Consider the following 22,367-nt stretch of genomic DNA (forward strand, 5'->3'; position numbering starts at 1 on the left):
TACCTAGCCCTGCCCCTTTGGGTTTCCCCAGCCCTGTCACTCACACAAACCAGACAGGCAGATACACATCATAGCAGAGGCGGGCTGAAATGGTTAGGCAAGCAAATACCAACTTTCTAAAAGTGGTATTTGCAAACACAGAATATTAAAATAAACTTTACTAAAAGATGTATTTTATTATTCTGAGTTCAGGCATACTAAACTCGATTTTCTACCATGTTCCCTGAGTCTGTTAGGATCATAGGATGTAACAATTCTAACAGCCCATTCTGGCCTATGGAGAACAGGTAGCCCTACAATAGTGAAAAACGAAAATGGCTGTAATTCACTATTAGGACATGCCACACACATCAGGGCTTGTCCTACCTTATGCTTACAATGCACCCTGTCCTTGGGCCTACCATAGGGGTGACTAATATGAAGTTAAGGGAAAGTTTAGGGACTGGGAAGTGGGTGCACTTGCCCAGTCAGCATGACAGTACCAGACTGCACGCAGGTTCTGCAATGGCAGACCTTAGACACATTTTACTAGGCCGCTTCTGTGGGTGGCCCAACCAGTGCTGCAAGCCCACCAGCAGCATTTGTATTTACAAGCCCTGGGCACTCCTGGTGCGTTTTACTGGGGTGTGACAGTAAACCAAATAAGCCAATCAGGGAATCCAACCAACATATACATTTTAAATAGGGAGCACTTGCACTGTGGCACTGGTTGGCAGTGGCACAGTGCTCTGAGCAGCTAACACCAGCAAAACACATGAGGCACAGCGACAAAAAAGTGGAAGGGAGACTCACGCCAAGGTGCCAGGTCTAACACCCACTATGTTGCATTCATTATAATTCATGACAATAATGCATCTACTCCAACAACCTAACATCTAAATGCAAGGTAAGTAAAGATAAGTATAATAGGTGAATATAATAGTTACCAGAATTACCATACTTGATGTAAAGGGATAAAGTATTATTGAAAGTCTATATTTTCAAACTCAATGTAGGGTCATAAAACCCTATAATAAAAAGTCTTGAAGTTTTATACTCCGTTCTATCCTGATTGCAAAACACAGCATTCAAACCACAGTGAAGACTTATGCCTGCTTCTATCCCATGCAGATTATTAGTGGGATCTAAAGCAAGAGCTCCCTAAAAGGAATCTGCCCCCAGAGTGGGGTTTCTTTTATCAGGTTGACTTTCCTTTTGGTCAATGATTGCAGAAAGAAATCTGCTGGGTGGTCAGGTTAACCTGGTTAGTGTGCTCTTTTGTGTGACCGAGTTAAGGGTCTCCTGATCATGAGTGATTTCCCTCCCATGTGGTAAGGTCTTACTCTGTCAGAAAGTTGGGGAACAAAATCTTGGACCACTTCTATTAATCAACCCCTGCACATTATGTGGAGTGAGAAGAGGTTGAATTCCTCACGTTTTCAAATGCTAATTATAAGGAATATTTGAATGTTTTATATTTATTGATATTCTTTTAACAAATATTCCCAAAGACATTGATCAGTTGAGTGACATTTAACCTGAGCCACCATCCTCATTCACTGAATCACAGCCTTTGTGCCCAATTGATAATCCTTCACGCACCACTGGAGATTCATCCTCTCCGATGTGGTTCAACAAGTTAACTCTATTTTGTTCAAAAATAACTTTTTTTTTAAAATGACCTGAAATAATGTATCATGTTAAGATGTATTTTGCTGTCAAACAGATCAATAGAGGATTTTACATAATGTTTGTGTTAGTCTCTGTCACATATTTTGAGGCTAGAAAATGTTTGTCACTTTCTTAACAAACCTTATTCCTGTAACAAAATTTGATAGTGTGCACTGTCTTAAGGGATGCAATTCTACAACTACTTTTGAGATTGTGCCCACATGAGAGTAGATCTTTAGTTGGAGAAAGCCAGCTTTTGCAAACTCAACAGCAGCTAATGAGATAGTACTGTATATGCATGGTGAAGATCTTTACCCAGAGTGAGCCACCTCCTGCAACCTGAAATGAAATGAAATGAAAGTTTTATACAGCGCGTGTATGCCGAGGCGTCTTAGCGCTGGAGCTGTCATAACCTGAGCAGAGGAGGTGAAACTGAGATTAAGAATTGGGTGCGAACAGCCATGTTTTCAGCAGTTTTCTGAAAAATTGTCTGTTGGTTTGGCATCTCAAGGTAAAGGGCAGAGTATTCCAAAGTTTCGGGGCTAGAAGGAAGAAACTTCTTCCACCCCATTTTACGGTCTTCACCCTGGGGATGACCAACAAGGAGGCAGTCCATGATCTAAGGCTGCATTGTGGGATGCGCCATCTAATTTGATTATTGAAATACGCAGGTCCTGTCCCGTAAAGGGCCTTGTGGACAATGCACAAGGACTTAAATTGAACCCTTGCCTGGACTGGCAACTAGTGCAGCTCTCGGATCCCTTTGGATACCGAGCTAAATTTGGGTATTTTAGGTAGCAATCATGCTGCCGCATTTTGAAGTGATTGAAGCTTGTGTATGGTCCCTTTATTTGCACCTAAATAAAGGGCATTACAGTAGTCAATCCTTGATAACACTAAGGTCACAATTAATGTTTTCCTTAGATCCATGGGGATGAAAGGTAGGATTTTTCTTCTGGTCTTCAGGGTGTTATACCAGGAAGATGTAATAGAGTTGACCTGGGCAGATAAGGATAATCGTTAAGAAGGACACCAAGACTTTTTACCTTCCTTACGGGGGATGGGCAGGATCCTGCCCCTTCAGGCCACCAAGCTATGTTCCGGGGGCAGGGTTTTATCCGAAAAGTAGCACCTCGGTTTTATCGGTGCTCAACTTTAAACAGTTGTCACGCATCCAACTGATTATGTGGACCATACAGTTGTTGAATTTTATTGCCATGTCATCAGGGTTTGATGATAGAAACACCACTATTTGCATGTCATCCGCATAACAAATAGCAGTGAAACCGTGGGAGCGGATAAGTTTGGCCAGCGGGACAAGATAGACATTGAACAGGGTTGGGGATAATGAAGATCCCTGGGGCACTCCACATGGCAGGGCGTAAGGATGTGACTTATGCCCTCCCATCGCAACACTTTGTTCTCTGTTTGTTAGAAATGATCTTAGTATCTTGCAGGATGCACCTGTAATCCCCATTTCAGATAAGCGCCGAATGAGCAGTTGATGGTTTACCATGTTGAATGCAGCTGAGAGGTCTAGCAAGATAAGTATTTCCTTCTCTCCTCCATCTAGCTGGATGTGGATCTCCTCTGTGGCTGCAATGAGGGCTGACTCCATGCTGTGTAGAGGTGGAAATCCATGTTGTTCAGTATCTATTTAGTCATTTGACTCCAGTAAGTACAGCAGATCATCATTGAGAGCTTTTTCCAGGATTTTAGAAGGAAGCTGCAAACAGGAAATTGGCTGGTAATTTTTGATCTATTGGGTCTTGGGAAGGTTTATTTAGAATGGGCCGTACTAGGGATTTTTTCCAGTTGTTTGGAAAAGATCCGGTGTTTAAAATGTTATTTAGAATAGGTGCTAAATGGCCTGCTATCGTACTAGGTACCCTGTGGAGAACCATACCCGGACAAGGGTGCAATGGGGAACCAGACTTGGTAGACAAGATAGGTTTCTCCACTCGCTCAGGCGTGAGGTGATTGAAATTATAAAGATGAGCCTGCATGGTCACTTCAGCATTCTCTAGTCCATCAATTACGTCTGGGCTATCTACAGCTTGATGGCTAGAATATTCTTCAAAAGCACTTTTTACTTTACTGAAAAATAAATCTGCTAATTTATCGCAGAAGTCTGCATTGGGAGTGTTTGCTTTCGTCTAGATTGGATAAGGTCGTGACTGTTTTAAAAAGCTCTCTGGCTGAGTTTTTTTCTGAATTAATTTTATCTAGTGAAAAAGAATGATTTGCCAAGATAATAGCCTCTTTGTAGTTTTCAATAGCTTTTCTATAGTGATCTTTTTCCACTGCCGAGTAATCTTTCCTCCAGGTTTGTTCTTGGGCCCTGACTCAATCCAGCTATCAAAATTACAAGCTGTAGAGTTAGGGTCAGTATTTAGACAGGGTGTGATTGAACATAGGGCCTGATCTAATTCCAGAGTGTTTATCTTGTGCCATAGATGTCTTATAATTGAATTATTGGTATTGTGTATTTTAGAAATCTCTCCTGGGATAGTTAGCTCAAAGAATACAGCTCTATGGTCTGTCAAGGCCACAAGCAAAGCTTTACGGAAAGATATCAATGCACAGTTGGTGAACCACACCATCAAGAGTGTGGTTGCCTATGTGTATTGTCTCAGTGACAACTTGGTTTTAATCAAAGCTCTTTAGACAATCGATTAAGTTAATGGTGTCTCTACATTCCGTGGATTCTAAATGGAAATTAAAATTCACCAACAATGTGAAATTGGAGAACTCCCTGCATGATTCCAGAAAGGTCTGCATGGAACAGACAAATCTATTCCTGGGGCCAGGTGGCCGATAAATAAGAGTTCCGTTAAACACTGTCTTGTTTTTGATTTTAAAGGAAAACATAATGGCTTACTCCTCCAGTTGGGAGAAACCTTCCGATGATGCCTTGATATTATTGCGGTGGGCAATCTATCTATTCTAAAAAGCTCACAGCCTTTTGGTATTGCCCCCTTGAGGTCTGGGTCGGAAGAGCTGTTGGTCCAGGTCTCTGTTAAAAAAGGATATATGGGTTGTGCTGGTCTGTAAAGTCAGCTAATTTATACTTGTGTTTGGAAAGTGACCTCACATTTAGTAATATACATGTAAGGATGGAGTCCCGTTGTTCATAATTATGAATGGGCAAATTATTTTCACGTCTGACGTGATTTGTGAGGAGTGTCACTCTGAGCATTCATAGGTATACATTTCAATTGCTTACTTACAAGTCCTATGTGCCAAAGGGCTTCTCTTGAATAAGACCTGTTAAAATTTTGTGCAGGGGTTGTGGCGCATGGCGCATTCCGTCCATGGACGGGCACAGGCAGGCTTGCCTTTGGCGTGCCCGCTGTACGCATCCGCTGCGCGGTCTCATCAGCGAACTCATTTAGTGTATCGGGCAAAAAAACAACTGGCCCGCTAACAAAGATGGCGGCCCGCTCTGACTTGCCGGAACCTACCGTCGTACTAATCACTTCGCGTGGCCTACGTACGGATCTGCAGATGCAACAAGTAAGGCTAAAACAAGCAGTAAAAACAAATCCAATTACATTTAAAAAAAAGTTCAATGACAGTTTTTTAAAATTAGTGTTTCGCCCGAGAGCTATAACCCAACTCTGATTCAGGAGATGCCAGTGCTGCGCGGTCGCGTCAGCGTGCTCATTTAACGTAACGGGCAAAAAAACAAATGGCCCGCTAACAAAGATGGCGGTCCTACTTGGACTTGCGGAGAAGGACTGTCATTCTAATCACTTCGCGTGAGCTACGTACGGATCAGTAGAAGCAACAGGTAAGGCTTCAACAAGGAGTAAAAACACATTCAATGACAGTTTTTTAAAAATTTAAGGACATTTTTTAAAAATGAGTGTTTCTCCCGAGAGCTATAACCCAGCTCTGATTCAGAAGATGCCAGTGCTGCACGGTCGCATCAGTGCGCTCATTTAACATATCGAGCAAAAAAACAACTGTCCCGTTAACAAAGATGGCGACCCTGGTTGGCTTGACAGGAGAGAGCTTCAGGTACTTGCCACGCAAAGTAAGAAAGTTCACAGGCCACAATGAACGTTTGCAAAAAAAAGAGTTATTAAACAATTATGCCATTTTCAAACCTGAAAGAACTTTACTCAGCGGGAACCACATCCTATCACTCACATACACTACAGTAGCTAATGAGATTGTACCAGACACAGGAATGAGAGATCTGGTCCTTACTGTGAAGCACCCATGTCCTGACAATCTCATGCTCCTCAAGAGAGCCTCAGATTTAGCATTTTGCAGTCAGGGAAGGCAGCCATGGCCAGAATTTGTCCACTGTACAGCTGCTTGTGCAATTGTCTCAAACACCCACACACACACACGTGAGGAAGTACACATATTTACCCGAAGGGAGCCCCTGTCACCGTATTCAATCACTCCGAATATCTTGGCCTCCATCTTCACTGTCCCATAGAACTTGGTCAGGTTGTAGTAGTCAATCTGCAAAATCTACAGCACAAGAAAGCAATCTCTGAAATTCTGTAGCCTTATGGTAAACAATTGGCAAATTGTTCAGAGAAGGGACTGCACTGTACTGCAGCTAAACATTGTAAACCAACTGAAAACGTTACATGCCTGGACTCAAGGTTGACTTGCTTCATGAAGAGAGACTATTAAGAGCCACACACAGTGCTTTAAGTGGGATAAAAAAGGTGGAGAGTCTAAAAGGGGTGTGGCTAACAAGTGTATGTAAGAAACCTTCACAACAGTAGCTGTTGCATGGTGCACGTGTAGTGTCCATTTTGGATTCAACGCCTTGGTTTGACATCTCTTTCTCGTAGTGCTTTTTGCCACACTTTTCTGCTAATGTGTGAATGTGCTGTATGTGTATCTGTGATAGGCACTGACACCCTATTGTCTGTACAGGTAGTTCCAGGGTTGTACATGAAGAACACAATGCCATTGTTTTCCTTTCTTTCAGTGCTTGTTAGGTGACACTTCATTATAGCTAGACAAAACCAAATGAGCTGCTCTGCCAAAGTTGATAAGAGCAGCGTCTTATTATATAAAAGATTTCTGTGTTGAAGCTTTTTGAGAGGGTCATTTCCATGCTGGGATTATCACGGAACCACTGCAGACTGTGACTGACATGCAGCCCTACTGACTCCAACCTCCAATCTGCTAAGGAAGATAACCAGTACACTGCGACTGGCTTTCTGACACCTAAGATTAAGGTATGGGGGTTAGGCTTTCCCAATTGATCTGGCAGAATGGTGCACCCGATATGCTGTCTTTAGTATAGTATTAGATACAGAGAGGAGTAAGCAAACATTAGTAACAATTAACATGGTTGAATTGTTCATATTGTTTACCATCCCAACAATGTTGATTACAGTAACATGTCTCATCATTCTAATAATCGCAGCTCATGCTTTTTATGCAAAAATACGATCATTTCAATAAATGTTTGAAAATGCATTGTCATATGTTTTTTGTATTTACCTTGGGCATGCAACAGTGACCAAATGAAAGGGTTAGATCTGTTTCCACGAATTCCTTGGGAATAGAGTGTCATGTTTGAGGTTGCCAACAACATCTGTTACCCTGGCCAGTTTAGGGGTTGGATGTGGTACTATGAGCTAGCCTAAACCCCCCAAACTTACTGATGGCATGCATGGACTAAGTCACTATACTATGAAGTTTGTATTGGTCCAATACACAGTCCTATATTTGTAGGAACTGTATAACATAGCGTTCTATACAATTAAGGCTGCGGCCGAATGTATATGCATTATTTTTATCCATGCATTTTGTTCCTGTCATCTGTTCTACCTCCCTGTCCCTTTAGGACAACTGCACTTATTGTGCACACTGACCCCCAGTCTTGGTTGGGTTGTGCTAGATAAAAATGTAACCTAAAAATATAAAGACGAAAATATGTGTAAATTGATACATTCATAAATTTACAAACTGGGCAAAAAATAACCGGTCAGCAAGCAAGAAGACATTTATTTCACACTTTATGTCGCACGCGTATCAATGAGCCATAAGCAATAAAATACTTCCCAAGGTAAATTAAAAAGTAAGCAATATTAACTTGTTTATTCAACTGCAAAGAAATAGCACCCATGTTGATTAGTCCCCTATTAAACACAGAGTGACACAGCATTGCATCAAAGGCATATGACAGATAGGTGGGTCCAGGTTTTTTTTCTTAAACTGGAAAAGGTTATAAAGGGCCCTGGTTCAATGTCCATTTTTCGCTTTGCTGAGGCTCAGTCCTGGCACACTTCCAGGACTAGGGACAGAGCATTCTTGATTGGAGTTTTCCAATAGAAAACAGCCACTAAAGCTTTTGGAAAACAAAAATGGGAGAAAATATATCAGCAGTGTGTTCCCAAAAAGCAGGGAGTCAGTACAACTTTGCAGTACAAAATAGCCTCTGTTGGGGAAGTATGCAGATAATTGCACTGATTTAGTGGCACATTACACCTCTTTTATGATATATCTGTATTATCATTAAAATACATTGTAGAAAACAGACTTAAAATCTGTCACAAAATCTTTGTGGAATTCAGGGATACTTTGGCATCATTTTAAGGTTATCAGAGTGGGAGCACTGCCATAAATCAGTGGTGCCCGCACCACAAGAAACTGGTGATCGCCCTGTCCCATTCAGAGGTGGAGGAATCACAGGGTTTCTGACAGCAGAACTGTAGGTGCCTCTGGTGTAGGAAACCTTTGACCTGAAGGTACATCCTCCACAGAACCATGAGAACAGAGTGATGGTCACCTTGCCTGGACCATCATAGGAGGCACAGCTGTTCTAGGCAGGGAAATTACTCATGTACAAACATGTGCCAGTAGAAAATACCTTGTGTCTCAGAGCTGATCAAGTTTCATTTTTCAAAAACCAACTTCTGCTTTGGGAGTTTATTCTTGCAAAACAAAAATATGGCCAAGCAGGCACAAAAGTGGCGGCTTTTTGGAAAATTCTTTACCCTTAAGATCAGTGGCTGCACCTCAGTTGCTCTGTATGCTTACAGATCTCTGCCAGGGAGGTGGAGTCTAAGGAGCTGATTACGTCTATGTCGGTCCTATGGACCGTTGTAGCCATAGTGGCAGTGCGCGGTGAGTCTGCCATAAAAAAAGTGATGGTGAGGAAACAAATGGCCCCCTGTTGCCTTAGGGCCAGGGGATGCATGTAGGGGGGCACATGGTGTGCACCCTGTGTGAATGCACCCTCAGTTCCTGCATGTCATGGAATTAATAGTCCATGCTGTGCAGGAACTTGCTTTGGCGTTCCCATTGCAGTGCCTTTCTAAGGCTCCCGACTGGGACTGCAAAAGCACCACCCGCCAGACCGGGAGAAAATCTGGCGGGCGGTCGGCAAACGAGTTAAGTTATGTGGAAGCGGGGCACTAGCGTGGTGGCCTATTCCCGCACAGCCAAACTCGTAATCAGGCCTGAAGTTCTGCAGGGAGTTCTCTGTCAGGGAAGCAGAGGTCATTGTCTCTGCTGACCTGGTGAAATGATGGATCTTCTGCTGGGGTCTAAATGACCTTGAAAGTGTGTCAGCGTTACTTACTCTGACTTACGTGCTATAAATATGTTTTTGTTCATTTATTCATCGCATTTAAAAGATGCAAACCTTAGTTGAAGGGCAAGTGAGGTACTGCATGTTTTAAATTAAAACTATAAAAGAGGGTAAAACATATGAAACAAATAGAATAAAAAATAGCACAAACACAATAGAATACAAAACCCATAGAAAACTATGAAGGTGAAGGAGAAATGCAGAAAAAGGTCAATAACACAGGTCTAATGATAAGTAGAGAGCAGGTGGAGAAGGGAGATGGGTTTGTAGAAAAGGAGACGATGGCTGAAGAAAGAAAGAAGGCGAGAGGTGAAATCGATATATGGTGAAAGTGAGATCAGGGTACAGAGCATACAGCCAAGGAGACATTGAAAAAAGAAGCTAGAGAAAGGGTAAAAGAGGAAATAGGAAAAGAAACCTGTGCGGACAGGGATTATACAAATTGGAGCAAAACAATATGAATATCAGATGGTAAGGCATTCCATACATGTGAAGCAGCTGATGAAAAGGTCTAAGAAGAAAACCTCACACCTTTGAACACAAACTTAAAAATCTCAAAAATCTTTGCTTTTTGCAGACCCTGGGGGCTACAGCTTCAATTTTCTACACAGAAGAGGGAGACACTCATGGGGTACTGTGATCAACTTTTACTTCATCCAACTAGAAATGTGCTACTAAAGAATAAACAACAGCAGAGGGTGGATACTAATAAACGTTTAAAAATTATATCCAGTCTAGAGGCAACTACACAGCTCGGACTAAGCATTTGAAATTTGATGGTGAAAGAAAAGTTTCGATTTTTCCCAGAATGATGAGAGTTTAAACATGCAAGATTCTTTTGCTTTCAAATTGTTTTTATTGAGTTTTCCAGAAAGAACCAACATACTAAACAACCAAAAAACAGTGGTGAAATGAAATAATCACAGAATTCAGTAATACCACATCGGTATGTACGGGGATACAGTTGGTGGTGGAAGAAAGCTGTGTATATTCTGCCACTCAAGCCAGTTCTAGCATCAACTGTATTAGTATGCAGGGAAATTCTTTACAATTACTAATGTGGCAATATTCTTTGTAACAACAAATCATATTGTGAGGCATACACAGGTGAAAAGGAAGAAAAGGAAAGTAGACTGTCGGCAGACTGTCGGTATTAAGTTAAGGAGAAAGAGTGGTGGTAGAGTGGCTATCTGACCTGAGTAAGAACCATTAGAATCATTAAAGGGCTCTAGTTTTGAGGCCATGGTTTATAAAGCTCTGTAGTTGGGGGATATAGTGTGAATGTCCCAGGGAAGTCTAAGAAGGGCTTGTTCAAGATGGCTTGATGTTAAAGGAGGAGGCATAACGTGAGCCCCACATTGTTCTGAGAGACGAGTGCCAAGGTGTGACTTGGAGTGTTCTATTAACAGCGCCTCGGAGAAAGGCAAACCATTCCTGCCACATTTGATGTGGGCATCAAGTCTAAAAGGTATCGGTCATTTTCATTTCGGAGTTGAGGACCAAGGTAGCCCTAGAGTGTGAATGAGAATTCTCTTGTGGGTTCGATATGGAAAGTATGTTTTATGCAATCAAAGATCTTGTCCCAGAAGGGTTGGAGGATAGGACCAGTAATGTAACATGTGAGCCAAATCTCCTACAAGAGTATTGCAGTTCCAGTACATAGGGTTTTGACTGAGGTTAAGCTTGGGCAGTCTGGATGGGTGGTGTGCTCTATTAATGATCATATATTTTGCTTGGTAAAGCATTGGAGAGATCTTATTTGCAACGGTAGTCATATGTATGCACTTCCAGTCAAAGCTGATATTCTTGGTGTTAGGTTGTGTTTCCCATTTCCGTTCGTTCTTAGTATGTGCTTTATGGGGATTTGGGAGAAGCAATTTAGATATTCTAGACACTATGTGCCCTGATTTAATCAGTTGACCCACCCTGGGGGGTGTCAAGGCACTAATCAGTCTTATGCGGTGTTTTGAGATCTGGACTTTGAGTTTCAAGAACTTGCATAAGTCTATGTTGTCTAAATCGAATTGTTTTTGCAGATTAGAGAAGGGCTTAGGAGAATTGTCCTCGTAGATGTCTTTGATCATGTTAATGCCCTTTTGTGACCAGTCTTGCATGATGTTAGTGCACCATTTATTTTTAGTTTGGGTTTGTATCAAATTAAGCCATGTTAGAGTTGCATATTCTGACATATGATCGTATGTGTAAGCATATTAGAGCTTGTTTGGTATTCTGGATAGATGTACTTTGAGTGTGGGAGTTGAGAGGTGTGCATTGTTAAGATTGCGGGAAGTGGGATATTATTAATCAGGCTTTTTTCCACTTCCAACCATATTGGTTGGTATTCCAAATCATTGGCAAACAAGGTGGTGCCTTGTGTGCAATGGAAAGCCATTTGGAAGTTTCTGAAGTTAGGGAGGCCTACCCCTTCTCTATCTTTGCCAAATTTAAGTTTCATGAGAGAGATTCTAGGTTTCTTTCCTTGCCATAGAAAGTTGTAAAAAGCTTTATCTATCTTTTTCAAAAGAATCTTCAGACAGGGTCATAGGAATCATACTGATGAGATAGTTAAATAACTGTGTAAATAACGGTGTAATCATAATTTTTTGTGTTTCGACTCTCCCCCACCAGGACAGGAATTTCTGCAACCAACGGTCTAGTGGTGTGTTAATTTTTTGGCGAAGGATGTTTTCATTCATTTCTAACTTGGTGATGAGATCGTTGGTAAACTCTAATTCTAAATATTTAATGCTGCACCAATGCCAAGCCAAGTCCGATTCCCCAATTATGTATTTGTTGCTCAAATTGCTAAGTAGTTTGACTTCTGTTTTATCCTTAAGCATGTATCCTGAGATCTCAAAGAAACTTTGTATTGAGTTCATTATAGCTGGAATGACTGTGCATGCCTTTTCGGAGACTATCAAGATATTGTCCCCATACACGGCTACTTTGAAAGTGGTACTTCCAAATTTGATGCCTGGCATTTCTTGGCCATCTCTCAGGTGGTGTAGGAAAGGTTCTATAGCTAATAGAAAAAATGAAGGATTGGAGAGAGGGTAGCTTTGTCTGGTGTCGTGTCTTAATGTAAAAGTGGAGGAGATAGTTCCACCGGATCTGAATTTTGCCCTTGGTCCGTGATAAAGGGCCATAATCATGTGGACTAGTGTGTCTCGTAGGTTGAATTTTTCTAACACAGATTTTAGGTATGTCCAGTTGATGTTGTGGAATGCTTTTTCTGCGTCCAGTGTGATTGGGACTACGGGGGCGTTTATTAGCTTTGCCTTTTCAATTGCGTGGCATAAAATTCTAGTCTTATCACTGGAGTGTCTGTGTTTTAGAAAACCCACCTGAGAGAGGTGGATGAGTTTAGCGATATGTTTTTGTAGATGGTTAGATAGTATTGTGGCATAGATTTTACAATCCAAATTTATTAACAAGATCAGTCTATAGTTTTTTGGAGAGAGGAGGTCTTTTCCCTCCTTTGGAATAATGGTTATGATGGCTTCAGCTAAATAATGGTTATGATGGCTTCAGCTGGTGTTCCCGAGACCTGGCCAGTGGTTGTGAAGTGATTAAAGAGTTTAAAGAGAGGAGGGGATGGGGAAGTGTAGAATGTTTTAAATAAGGTAGCATTATAGCCATCAGGGCCTGGGGCTTTACCAGTTTTAAGTTTCTTAATAGTTTCTTCAATTTCCTGAATGGTTGTCTGTTTATGGAGTTCTTTTTTTACTCTGATAGTGTGGTGAGGATGGTCTCGTTTAGGTAAGATTTGCATTTAGTATGATTTAAAGTGGTATTTTCATTGTATTTGATCGAAATCTTTGAATATGTCTGCTATTTTATGTGGATCAGTATGCACAGACCCGCCCTCCTCCTTGATCACGTTGATAGTGTGTTTTTGAAGTTTGTATTTCAAGTAACACGCTAGGAATTTACCGATGACCCAAATATCTACCCTAGTGCTAAAAATGTTGTTGTATTCGTATGTTTTGTTCATTATTTTATTTAGGAGGAGGTGTTCTCTGCTGGAGATGTCTTGTTTTCTAGTTTTAAGATTTATTTTTCTAGGAATAGAAGTTTCCCGTTAGTGTCTTTATTCATCTTAGATATTATCTTTAATATCATTCCTGAGAACGTTGTCTTCAAACCTTCCCATCTTATGAGATCTGAGTTCTCATTTTCTTTGTTCTCAAGATGAAAAGACTTTATTGAATCTTTGATAAGTTGTGGGGGTTGTAAGTAAGGATTTCATCATTAAATCTCAAGAGGGGTTGCTTTAAAGACGGTGCTGGGACAGGGATAGATAAAGTTATACATGAGTGGTCTGAAATCACTCTTGGTTCTGTTGCGGCCAGATCGACCCTGCTTATCGAGTTTCCCGATATGAGTAGGTAGGCGATGCACGAGTATGAGTTGTGTGGGAAAGAATAGAACATGTAGTCCCTCTCTGTAGGTTTCTGAAATCTCCATGCCCAATCATGTTAAATGCGATTTATTAGGGTGGAATGGACTTAGTGAGTTTCTATCCATTATGGGGTCAAGAGGTAGATTGAAGTTACCTACAAGAATGTGTGTGGCCAAGTCGAGTAACAACTTAACTTGTGTGGATAAATCGTCCCATGATGAGGGGTCAATGTTGGTGGGGTGTATGTGTTAGCCACACAGAACTGTATGTTGTGTTTTGATAGTTTGGAGTTAATCCACCTCCCTTGTTTGTCAGCGTTATTTGAAACTCGTTCTATCCTGGCATTCTTAGAGACCAGAGTTAGAACCCCATTGTTTTGCCTATCGCTGCAGAGCAGGCTATGTCCGAGAACGAGTGAGTCCTAAAGCAATTGGCTAGAGTGGAGTCAATTTTGGCTTCTTGCAGGAGGTTGATGTCTGCCTTCTGTTTGTGTATTTAATGAAATATCTTCTCTCTCTTGATGGGGTGGTTGAGACCTTTAACATTCAATGAGATTTTTTTAATTGTTTGCTGTGGCTGGTGCATCACCCAAAATTAGTTTATCGGTTTGTAAACAACATTCTCAAAGGTCGCAATTTTTTATCAAATCTATAAACCACGAAACAGTGTGGAGCTTGGGCCACAAGCTTGGGCTGTTACGCATGGGAGCAAAAGCCCACGCTGGGGTAAAGATGGAGCTTGAGTAAGGGCCTATTATGGTTCTGGAGAAGCTTCAGGTCAGAAAAGTGGTGTGTTGTTAGGTATCTTTTGTGAGATAGGTATGATTTTGTGATTGCTTTCCTTGAAGTAGAACATCCTACCTTAGTGCAGATAAATAATATGGTAACATTCAAGTCAGAAGAGCAACTGTAAAAAAATATAATACAAAAAAGTAACAAGGTAAATAGAACCCTCCTTCTAATGTACCTCCCACCACCCACCCTCCCACCAAGTATTCAAAAGGCATGGCGATTGCAGGAAGAAATGCTCCTCCAGGGAGAAAAAGTGTTAGGGCAGTTATAGGTGGCCACAAAACTTAAACATTAAGACATCAGGAGCAATGAGCCAGTGTTCCCAAAATGCATTGGTTTCTAACCTTGACTAATTAGGCTAGATATTATCTTGAGATGGAAAAATTAAGTTATTGCCATCCAACTTGATAGTGTCTACTGTTTAGAGATCAAATCAAAAATGTAGTTGAACATGTCATACAAAACATAGCTTTCAACCTTCTTATTGAAAATAGATAATTTCAACTTATCTGACCCACCGGGCTAGTAAGTCCATCCCTAGATGTAAGCAGCAACTTGTTAGGAGGACTATTCATCAGGTATCACCTCATGAGCTGTAAAGGAGACGTGAGTCTGGTGATAGCAGGCCTAGGGGTTAGCAACAGACACATTGTTCCAGAAAGAGTGGACCTATGATACGCAAAAAATTGCATCAGAGAAGCGAGCTTGAACAGTTGGTAAGATTAGTGTTTGGGTTTTACAGCAGTTTCTCTTTGGTTCGAGGTGTCCATCTTTGTTTCTTCTTTGTCATTGAGACATTTCTTGAGAGCTAAGTGGTCAGAAAAAATATGTGGAGTGCGTTGAACCACTACTCGATAGCTTGCAGGGCCTGCAAATTTTAACCAGATTACTAATTTGTGTCTGCAAAGAGAACTAGATTTCAAGACTGAATTCCAAGGAAAGTGAAGAGGGAGCTAGAGTGAGTGTGATACCTGCAGAGTATGGTGCAAATCAACCAAAATTCAATGAGCAACATGACATTCTGTTTTGATGACACTGAGACAGTCATTTATGCTTAGCATATCATCCAAGGATCACGCCTTAAAATAGAACTGGGAATCATTCATGCACTTGTGGATAAACTTTTTAAAATTCTACAATATATTCTGCCCACATTGGCTCTACCAGCGCTTCACAGTCTGTTAGCATGTGTCGTTTCTATTATTTTATATTTTTGTAAAGTGCTACTAACCACCCTCCGGTGGGCTCAAAGCACTTTGAGGTTGGGGAACATTAAGAGATTAGACAGTAGCAGGATAGTGTGTTACAGACCTGTAAATGAGGAACAAGTAGACCACTAGATAAGGGAAGGTGGTAGCCTGGAATGCCAACTGACAAATATGTGTCAAAAAGATGATGAACCCTTAGGCAAACAGAGCCCTGAAAGCCAAGAAAGGGATGAAGAAAGTCTGATTTACCAGCCACTGCCATGGTTTATTGATGCTATTCTCAAACCTTTGTAGACAAGCCCATAGTAAGACATTAAGATGTGTTTCAAGCTGCCTTTCATGGCCACACAGAACCTATATGATGTACTCATTCTCAACCTGTACGCCTCTCACCACACATTCCCAGGTCCTATTGTCCCTCATGGCCAGAAATTAGGAAATTAGACTTAAACCCATTCTCTTCTCCTTAGCATATAGTCCACAGCATGCATTTGCCATAGCAGCACCTGTTCCTTACTGCAATATGAAACAGCAAATCTGTAGTAGTGAATGCTACATAAATAACAAGTAATTGTTCTATGACTCCTTCTTCCTGTATTGAACATAGCTATGAAATGTGTTCATTCCTTTCCCTTACATTAAGGGGTGAATTTCGCAGGATGAATCTGACCACAGCGAAAACACAGAATCATTCCATGGCCCTCTGGGTTCTAGGTCCATGGTCATCTGAGTTCTAGGTAGTCAGTTACAGCACACTCTGGGAGTTGAATCTGCCACAAAGAATAGCTAAATATCCCTGAAATACGGTGACGTTTTAATTATAAAAGGAGAGGTGTGCATAATTACGGGACTGGCAAGAAATGGTTTGCCTCTATATTACAAGAGGGTTTCCCACAAAGGTATACCTTGTATAGAAAAGTAACTGAAGATACCAGTCGTTGAGTGGGTAGAACAGAAAATATCTCTCGGTGGGACATTTTCTGCTAGAGCCAGTCTCCAGAAAGCGAAAAATCTACGTAAAAAGGCATACTGTGAAATCGCATACATTTTGGGTGGTTCAAAATTTACAAATTTTGCAAATGTCTCAAGCATAATTTGAAAGTGAAAGCATTCCACATTATGCCAAATATACCTGCTACTCTATTGCCCAGGTATGTAAGATATCAGAGGCTTTCTGCTATATATCCAGTTTGCCTGGTTTTGACTTCATTTCTAACTCATTATGGGCCAGATGTAGCAAGCCAAATTGCGATCGGAAACGGTGAAATTCGCAGAATTTCAGCGTTTGCGATCGCAATTCAGCTGTGTGCAATGTAGGAAGGCAAAAACCTACTCGCAAAATAAGGAATCGCAAAAATTGCGATTCCTTATTTTGCGCAAGAATTTAGAGAATCGCAATTTGAGATTCCCTAAATACTATGCTGGTAGGCATCGCAAATTGCAATATTGCCTTAAGGATTCGCAAATTACCACCAACTTCAAGTTGGTGGTAATTTGCGATTTCCTTTAAAAAAGCACTCTTTTGCTGTTTACAAAGTGCCATGTGGCACACATATATGCTCTTAGGGCATGTATGTGCGCCACATGTGCACACATGCACATTTCTGGGGTGCAACAGGGTGTCTTTTTGGAACCCTTGCACCCTTGAAATTGCGCACGCAATTTGCGAGTACCTATTGGGTACTCTCAAATTGCGTGCGCAATTCCCATTCATTCCTATGGGCCTCTAATAGCAATTTGCTATTCGCAATTAAGGAATATTAAGGAATCACAATTAATATTGTGATTCTTACAAACATTCCATTTTGCGAGTCCTTAATAGCTATTCGCTAAAAAACGCTATTAAGGATTTCGCAAAACTGATTTTACCTACATCTGGCCCTATGTCTTTATTGGATAACGTTTCTGATCAGCAATGAACTATTAAACTGGTTTCAGTCTAGCGACTCCTGCACTGTACCTTGATTCTTGCTTCGATCTGCATCATTTCTATAAAGCCAAAGAAATTCATTCGAAAATCATCATCAAGAACAGGGATGAAAAGGAACCAGAAAGCGTGATCTAACAAGACAAGAGATGTTGGGTGTGGGGGGAGAAAGAGGCATGAGGTAGCATGAAAACCTAAGCAAAATCTTTGGGCCGTGGCACTTGTTTACTTACAACTTAAGCACTGTGGCTACTGATTTTAACATTACAAGTTGTACCTGTAGGTTCCACTACGGAATGGGGATTTACTGGGGTATCGGTAAGTACATGTCCAACTCCTGATGTCATGCCTCATTTTGGCCCACACTTTCACCCGGGCTGATCTGCTGATTTCAGCATACAAATACTATGCATTAAAGCAAACATCTCATAACTAATATGGATCCAGTGAATGCTATTACCACCCATCAGCATTCAGTGGGCACTGGTAATCAAGAAGGTCCTAGTATTTCATATGAATTCTGATATTGCTCTAGAACTTGGGATCACAGTACAGGAATATCTCCAACGCTAAGTTTTTTCTTACCTTATTCAAGGCGATTGTCTGTTTCTCTGTGAAGTCTCCATCATCGTGTTTGAGCTCCTTCAAAATAACAATCTAGAAGAAATCAATAGTTAGAAAAGTCATTGAGGTCAAAGAAGCATCATCTGATAATTTACCCTATTGCCAAGATAGTTCCATGTGATTAGATTTATGACTACATGATACAAACACAAAGTACAGGCCTTGTGTGAGTCAGTCCCACCCCAAGGAATACAGCTGTTTTTGAAATGCTTGGACCTCTCGTTCATTGAAGAAATACAGGGCTTGATTTATATTTTGGCAGAGAGGGAACTCCATTGCAAAAGCGACTGAGTTTTCCACCCGCTAGGATTCACATTCGGGCGGAACGTAGTTTGACGAAGGCTGAGTCTACTCCCTCTCCTCCGTAGTCAACTCCTCTGATGGCATAAGGGCCGTCTGTAGTTTGGCGATATGTCTAACCGCCTAAGTTAGATGGGTGGACATATAACCATTTTTTAATGCCCGTCACTGCCAGGAAAAACCTGGCAGTAAGGGGCACTGAAAGTGCTCAACGCCCACCTGGCCATGGGTGGCAACACCCATGGTGAAGGAGACATTGTTTTTTTTTATTTTCAGAAATAAAAATCTCACTTTGGTTTTTTTGTTTTTTAAATAAAAAAAATGTAACTTGGATGGAGCTGCCCATCAAAGTTATAATGTATTGGCAGGAACTGCTGTGAAGGCTGTTCATGTCAATGCTTGAAATGTCCGCTGGTCCAGCGGACATTTCATAGTTTGGTGGGTGGCACCTCTGTCAGGGCTACCTTGTAATTTACTCAGTCACCCTGGCGGAGTACGAGCTGTCCCCCAATTTATGTATTAGGCCCACAAGCCTCAGAAATGACGCTATGGAAGTCAGATTGGGCTGGGGAGGGAACAAGGCTAATGAATATGAAGAGATAAACAATGAAGGGAGCACAAAATGAGGGGATCTTGGAACAGCAGAAAGGAGAGAAAGAACTGGATGAAGATAAAGTGATCAGACAGCTTATGGTGTGGGTTCAGGTAAAGAACATGGACATATGGTAGGAGTGAAAGGCCACGATTACAGGTGGGCAAGATGGGGTTGAAGTATATACCGCACCCGGTAAATGCGGACATCCTGGGTGTGGTGTTCAGAGATTTCCAGGCTAGGTGAAAATGAGGAATTACAGTGGTGCTTTCCACATGCCTCTAAATTTACCACAGGTCTTCATATGATAAAGTAATCTCACGACCACTGTAGATAGTGTAGGCACCCTAACCGTCTCATACAGCAAACCAAAAGAAAAATTTAAACCCCTTAGATGTTCACCACTTATTTTTCTGGAATACAATACCACAAAAAAAAAAGTTCCTCACTGAAAAACAACCAAGATGGTCTCACTCATGTGGCGCTTTGGTACAGCAACAACTAACATATGATACGCTATAAATTGGTTCTGTCGGATTCTCTAAAAAAAAATACAATAATTACTTTATAGCAGACATTTGTTAAAGTAGTAGTACAATCCATAATATTATTATAAAGGCGCTCTGTGTTTGGTGAAAGTGTGCTAGTGCAATGTGTGGAAAAGTGTGTCAACAACAAGAGGAAATACATTGATGTATTCATTAAGTTTTTGTGTGCATAACGCCCACTCTCCTACATGACACCATGAATGTAATCAAGCAAATGGAGAATCATCTTTTCAATCCCATGCAATCTATTAGTCACAATGGATATATCATCCCTCTATCACAATATCCCACAACAAGCAGCTCAAAATCTCATCAAGGAGGTTCTAGACACAGGTACCCACTGACTTCATAATAGTGCTATTGGACATTGCTCTGAGGGTGAGTCTTCCTGAAAATGCAGTGGGCAGGATGCAGTGGCCACCTCAGAAGCATGGTTCTGCAGTTAGGTTCCTACTACCACCCATTCGCCCTTCTTCACTATCGAACAGGAGCACCGGGTTCTGACGAGGAGGCACCTCCATGTTGCCCTGCTGAGACTGATAGTGATCCGGCTGCTACACTATAAGGACGTTGATGTCATCCTGAGAGATGCAAAAAGAACAATTGATGGACTGAATGCTGAACAATGTCAAACATTCACCCCCAGTACAGAGATTTGGGCCTAAATCCATTGTTTCTTTGCTCACCATGCTATTCCACTTTGGACCCGGCCATATAAAAATCAGTCTTGACCCTGCGCCCAATGGGAACAGTCCAGCCCGAACTGCGAGGCCAGATCCTCCCTGGACTGGAAAACAAGCATCCTGGGACATCTCCACAATAAGGGAATTCCATATAGACAAATACACGATTCTTTGCAGCAAATAATCTAAAAATAGTTACAAACATATTGCATTTGTTTATGATAGAGCACACATGAGTACCTCCCTGCTAAACAGAATCCAGTAAGGCAAAAACCTCAGAGAGAATCTGATTATTAACTGTAGGAGGGTCCGCTATGCCAACTGTGATGTCTAGCCTTGTGCACTGGTTCAGGGATACTCGGGCACTACCAACAGTAGGTAGTCATAAAGTGCATAGCACATAAAGTAAAAATGCTTAAGACATCGATCAAAGTGCTTTTTTCAGTTAAAATTACCATAAAAAGCACACTACCATATAGCACTGGATAAAATTACCCACAATTATATACAATTATTTGCAGTTCATCATTGTGCACTATAAAAAGGACTACTAGAAGATAAAAACAAAATGCAAAAATCTGCTGACAACAAATACAATCAATCGTGAAGTGACTGTTTTCATAATACTTAGGGCATCTGAAAATGTTCTAATCCTCAGACCCAGACACATTGGTTTTACCCATTTCCTGCAGCATATTGCTGGCAGAAAAATAAAATGTGTGCAATATTTTCTTCGGCATCCAACTCACATAAAGTCCAATTGGTTTCTCTCCCCACTATTTGACCAGGCGACCTTTTAGCTCTGATTGAGTTAATCTGAGGAGTTTCAAATCAAAACTTCATGAAAAAGGTTTTTGCTAATTGGGGATGGAGTTCGTCAAGAAAAGGTTCAAAATTTGACAATGGTTTAAAGCTTAGAAACTGTGTAGTTAGTCTACCCATTATATAATCAAGATGGACCTTATCCACTATAAATTCCCAATAGATGAGCTTTAAGTCATTCTTAGGATATGCAGTCAGTGAACTAGGGGAACGTCCAGAAAGTACTCCGGCCCAGCTCATGGAACCAGTTTTGCACTTGGCGGAACCAAAGAAAGGAGAGCTGGCCCTTCAAGTTCCAGTAGCTCCTTAAATCCTTGCCTATAGGGGTTTATCCAGTATAATGGGGGTCTCAATATGGCTAGATGTTCCAGTCTCTTAATACCAGTATCATGGAACAGTGGGACCAAAGGTGTATTTTGGGGGAGACATGTTAACATCCGGATCATTTTGTTTTCTCCTATGACAAGTGAGTTCAAATTCTCCCCACCCCATAGTTCCACCCAGTATGGCTGCTGTCTGAGCTCTATATCTATAAACTTCATGAGCCTGAGACACTGCCTTGGTCTTGGTAGCTTGCTGCTTTTTGACAATTGGCATGGTGTTTTGAAGCAAGACTACCTTTGCCTTATTAATTTGGGGTTTCCATGAGAGTTTTGAATCGATTGGTACACCAAAATAGTTCAAATAAGAAACATGCTCCAGTGGTGTTTGTTCAATCGCTATATCATTCTTGAAACTTTTATGTGATCTAATGGCCATATATTTGGTCTTGATGGAATTTATTTCTAAACCCTTCAGTCTGCAGTAATCACTAAAGCTATCAAGTAGTCTTTGTAGCCCCCTTAGGGTCTGAGACAGCAAGATTGTGCCATCTGCGAGCATTAGTGCACATGTGGGGTCCCCTCCTAGGTTTGGTGAATCGTGAGTGCAGTTTTGTATGTGCTGGACTACATCATTAACATACAATAAAAAGAGTTTGGGTGCCAAGACACTCCCCTGTGTCACACCCCTCATAACAGGAATAGCCTCTGTAAGTTCGCCCCCCCGGCCCCATCGCACCTTTGCATAGTTGTCTTGGTGAATTCTGATTATCTGTGTCAGGATCTCTTAACATACCCCTTGTTGTTGCAGTGATTCCCATAAGAGATCCCTTGGTACTAAATCAAATGCAGCTTTCAGATCAATGAAAGCAACGTACAAGTGGCTGACCTTTAGTTTGGCATATTTCCAGGCTAAACATGAAA

At 41.3% G+C, this 22,367-nt stretch overlaps 1 protein-coding gene across 1 annotated transcript in view; it reads right to left on the reverse strand.

Annotated features, from left to right (window-relative positions):
* The window catches only part of LOC146833580 (guanylyl cyclase C-like), a 619,755-nt gene that overhangs the window by 263,030 nt on the left and 334,358 nt on the right, over positions 1–22,367 (reverse strand). The window contains exons 14-15 of the mRNA XM_085601439.1: positions 18,140–18,211; positions 6,034–6,138 (exon numbers count right to left, since the gene is read on the reverse strand). Coding sequence (XP_085457565.1) covers positions 6,034–6,138; positions 18,140–18,211 — 177 coding nt within the window. The remainder of the gene's footprint in view (positions 1–6,033; positions 6,139–18,139; positions 18,212–22,367) is intronic.

This window comes from Triturus cristatus, chromosome 4_2 (assembly GCF_964204655.1).
Source record: "Triturus cristatus chromosome 4_2, aTriCri1.1, whole genome shotgun sequence".
NCBI classification, from domain to species: Eukaryota; Metazoa; Chordata; class Amphibia; order Caudata; family Salamandridae; genus Triturus; species Triturus cristatus.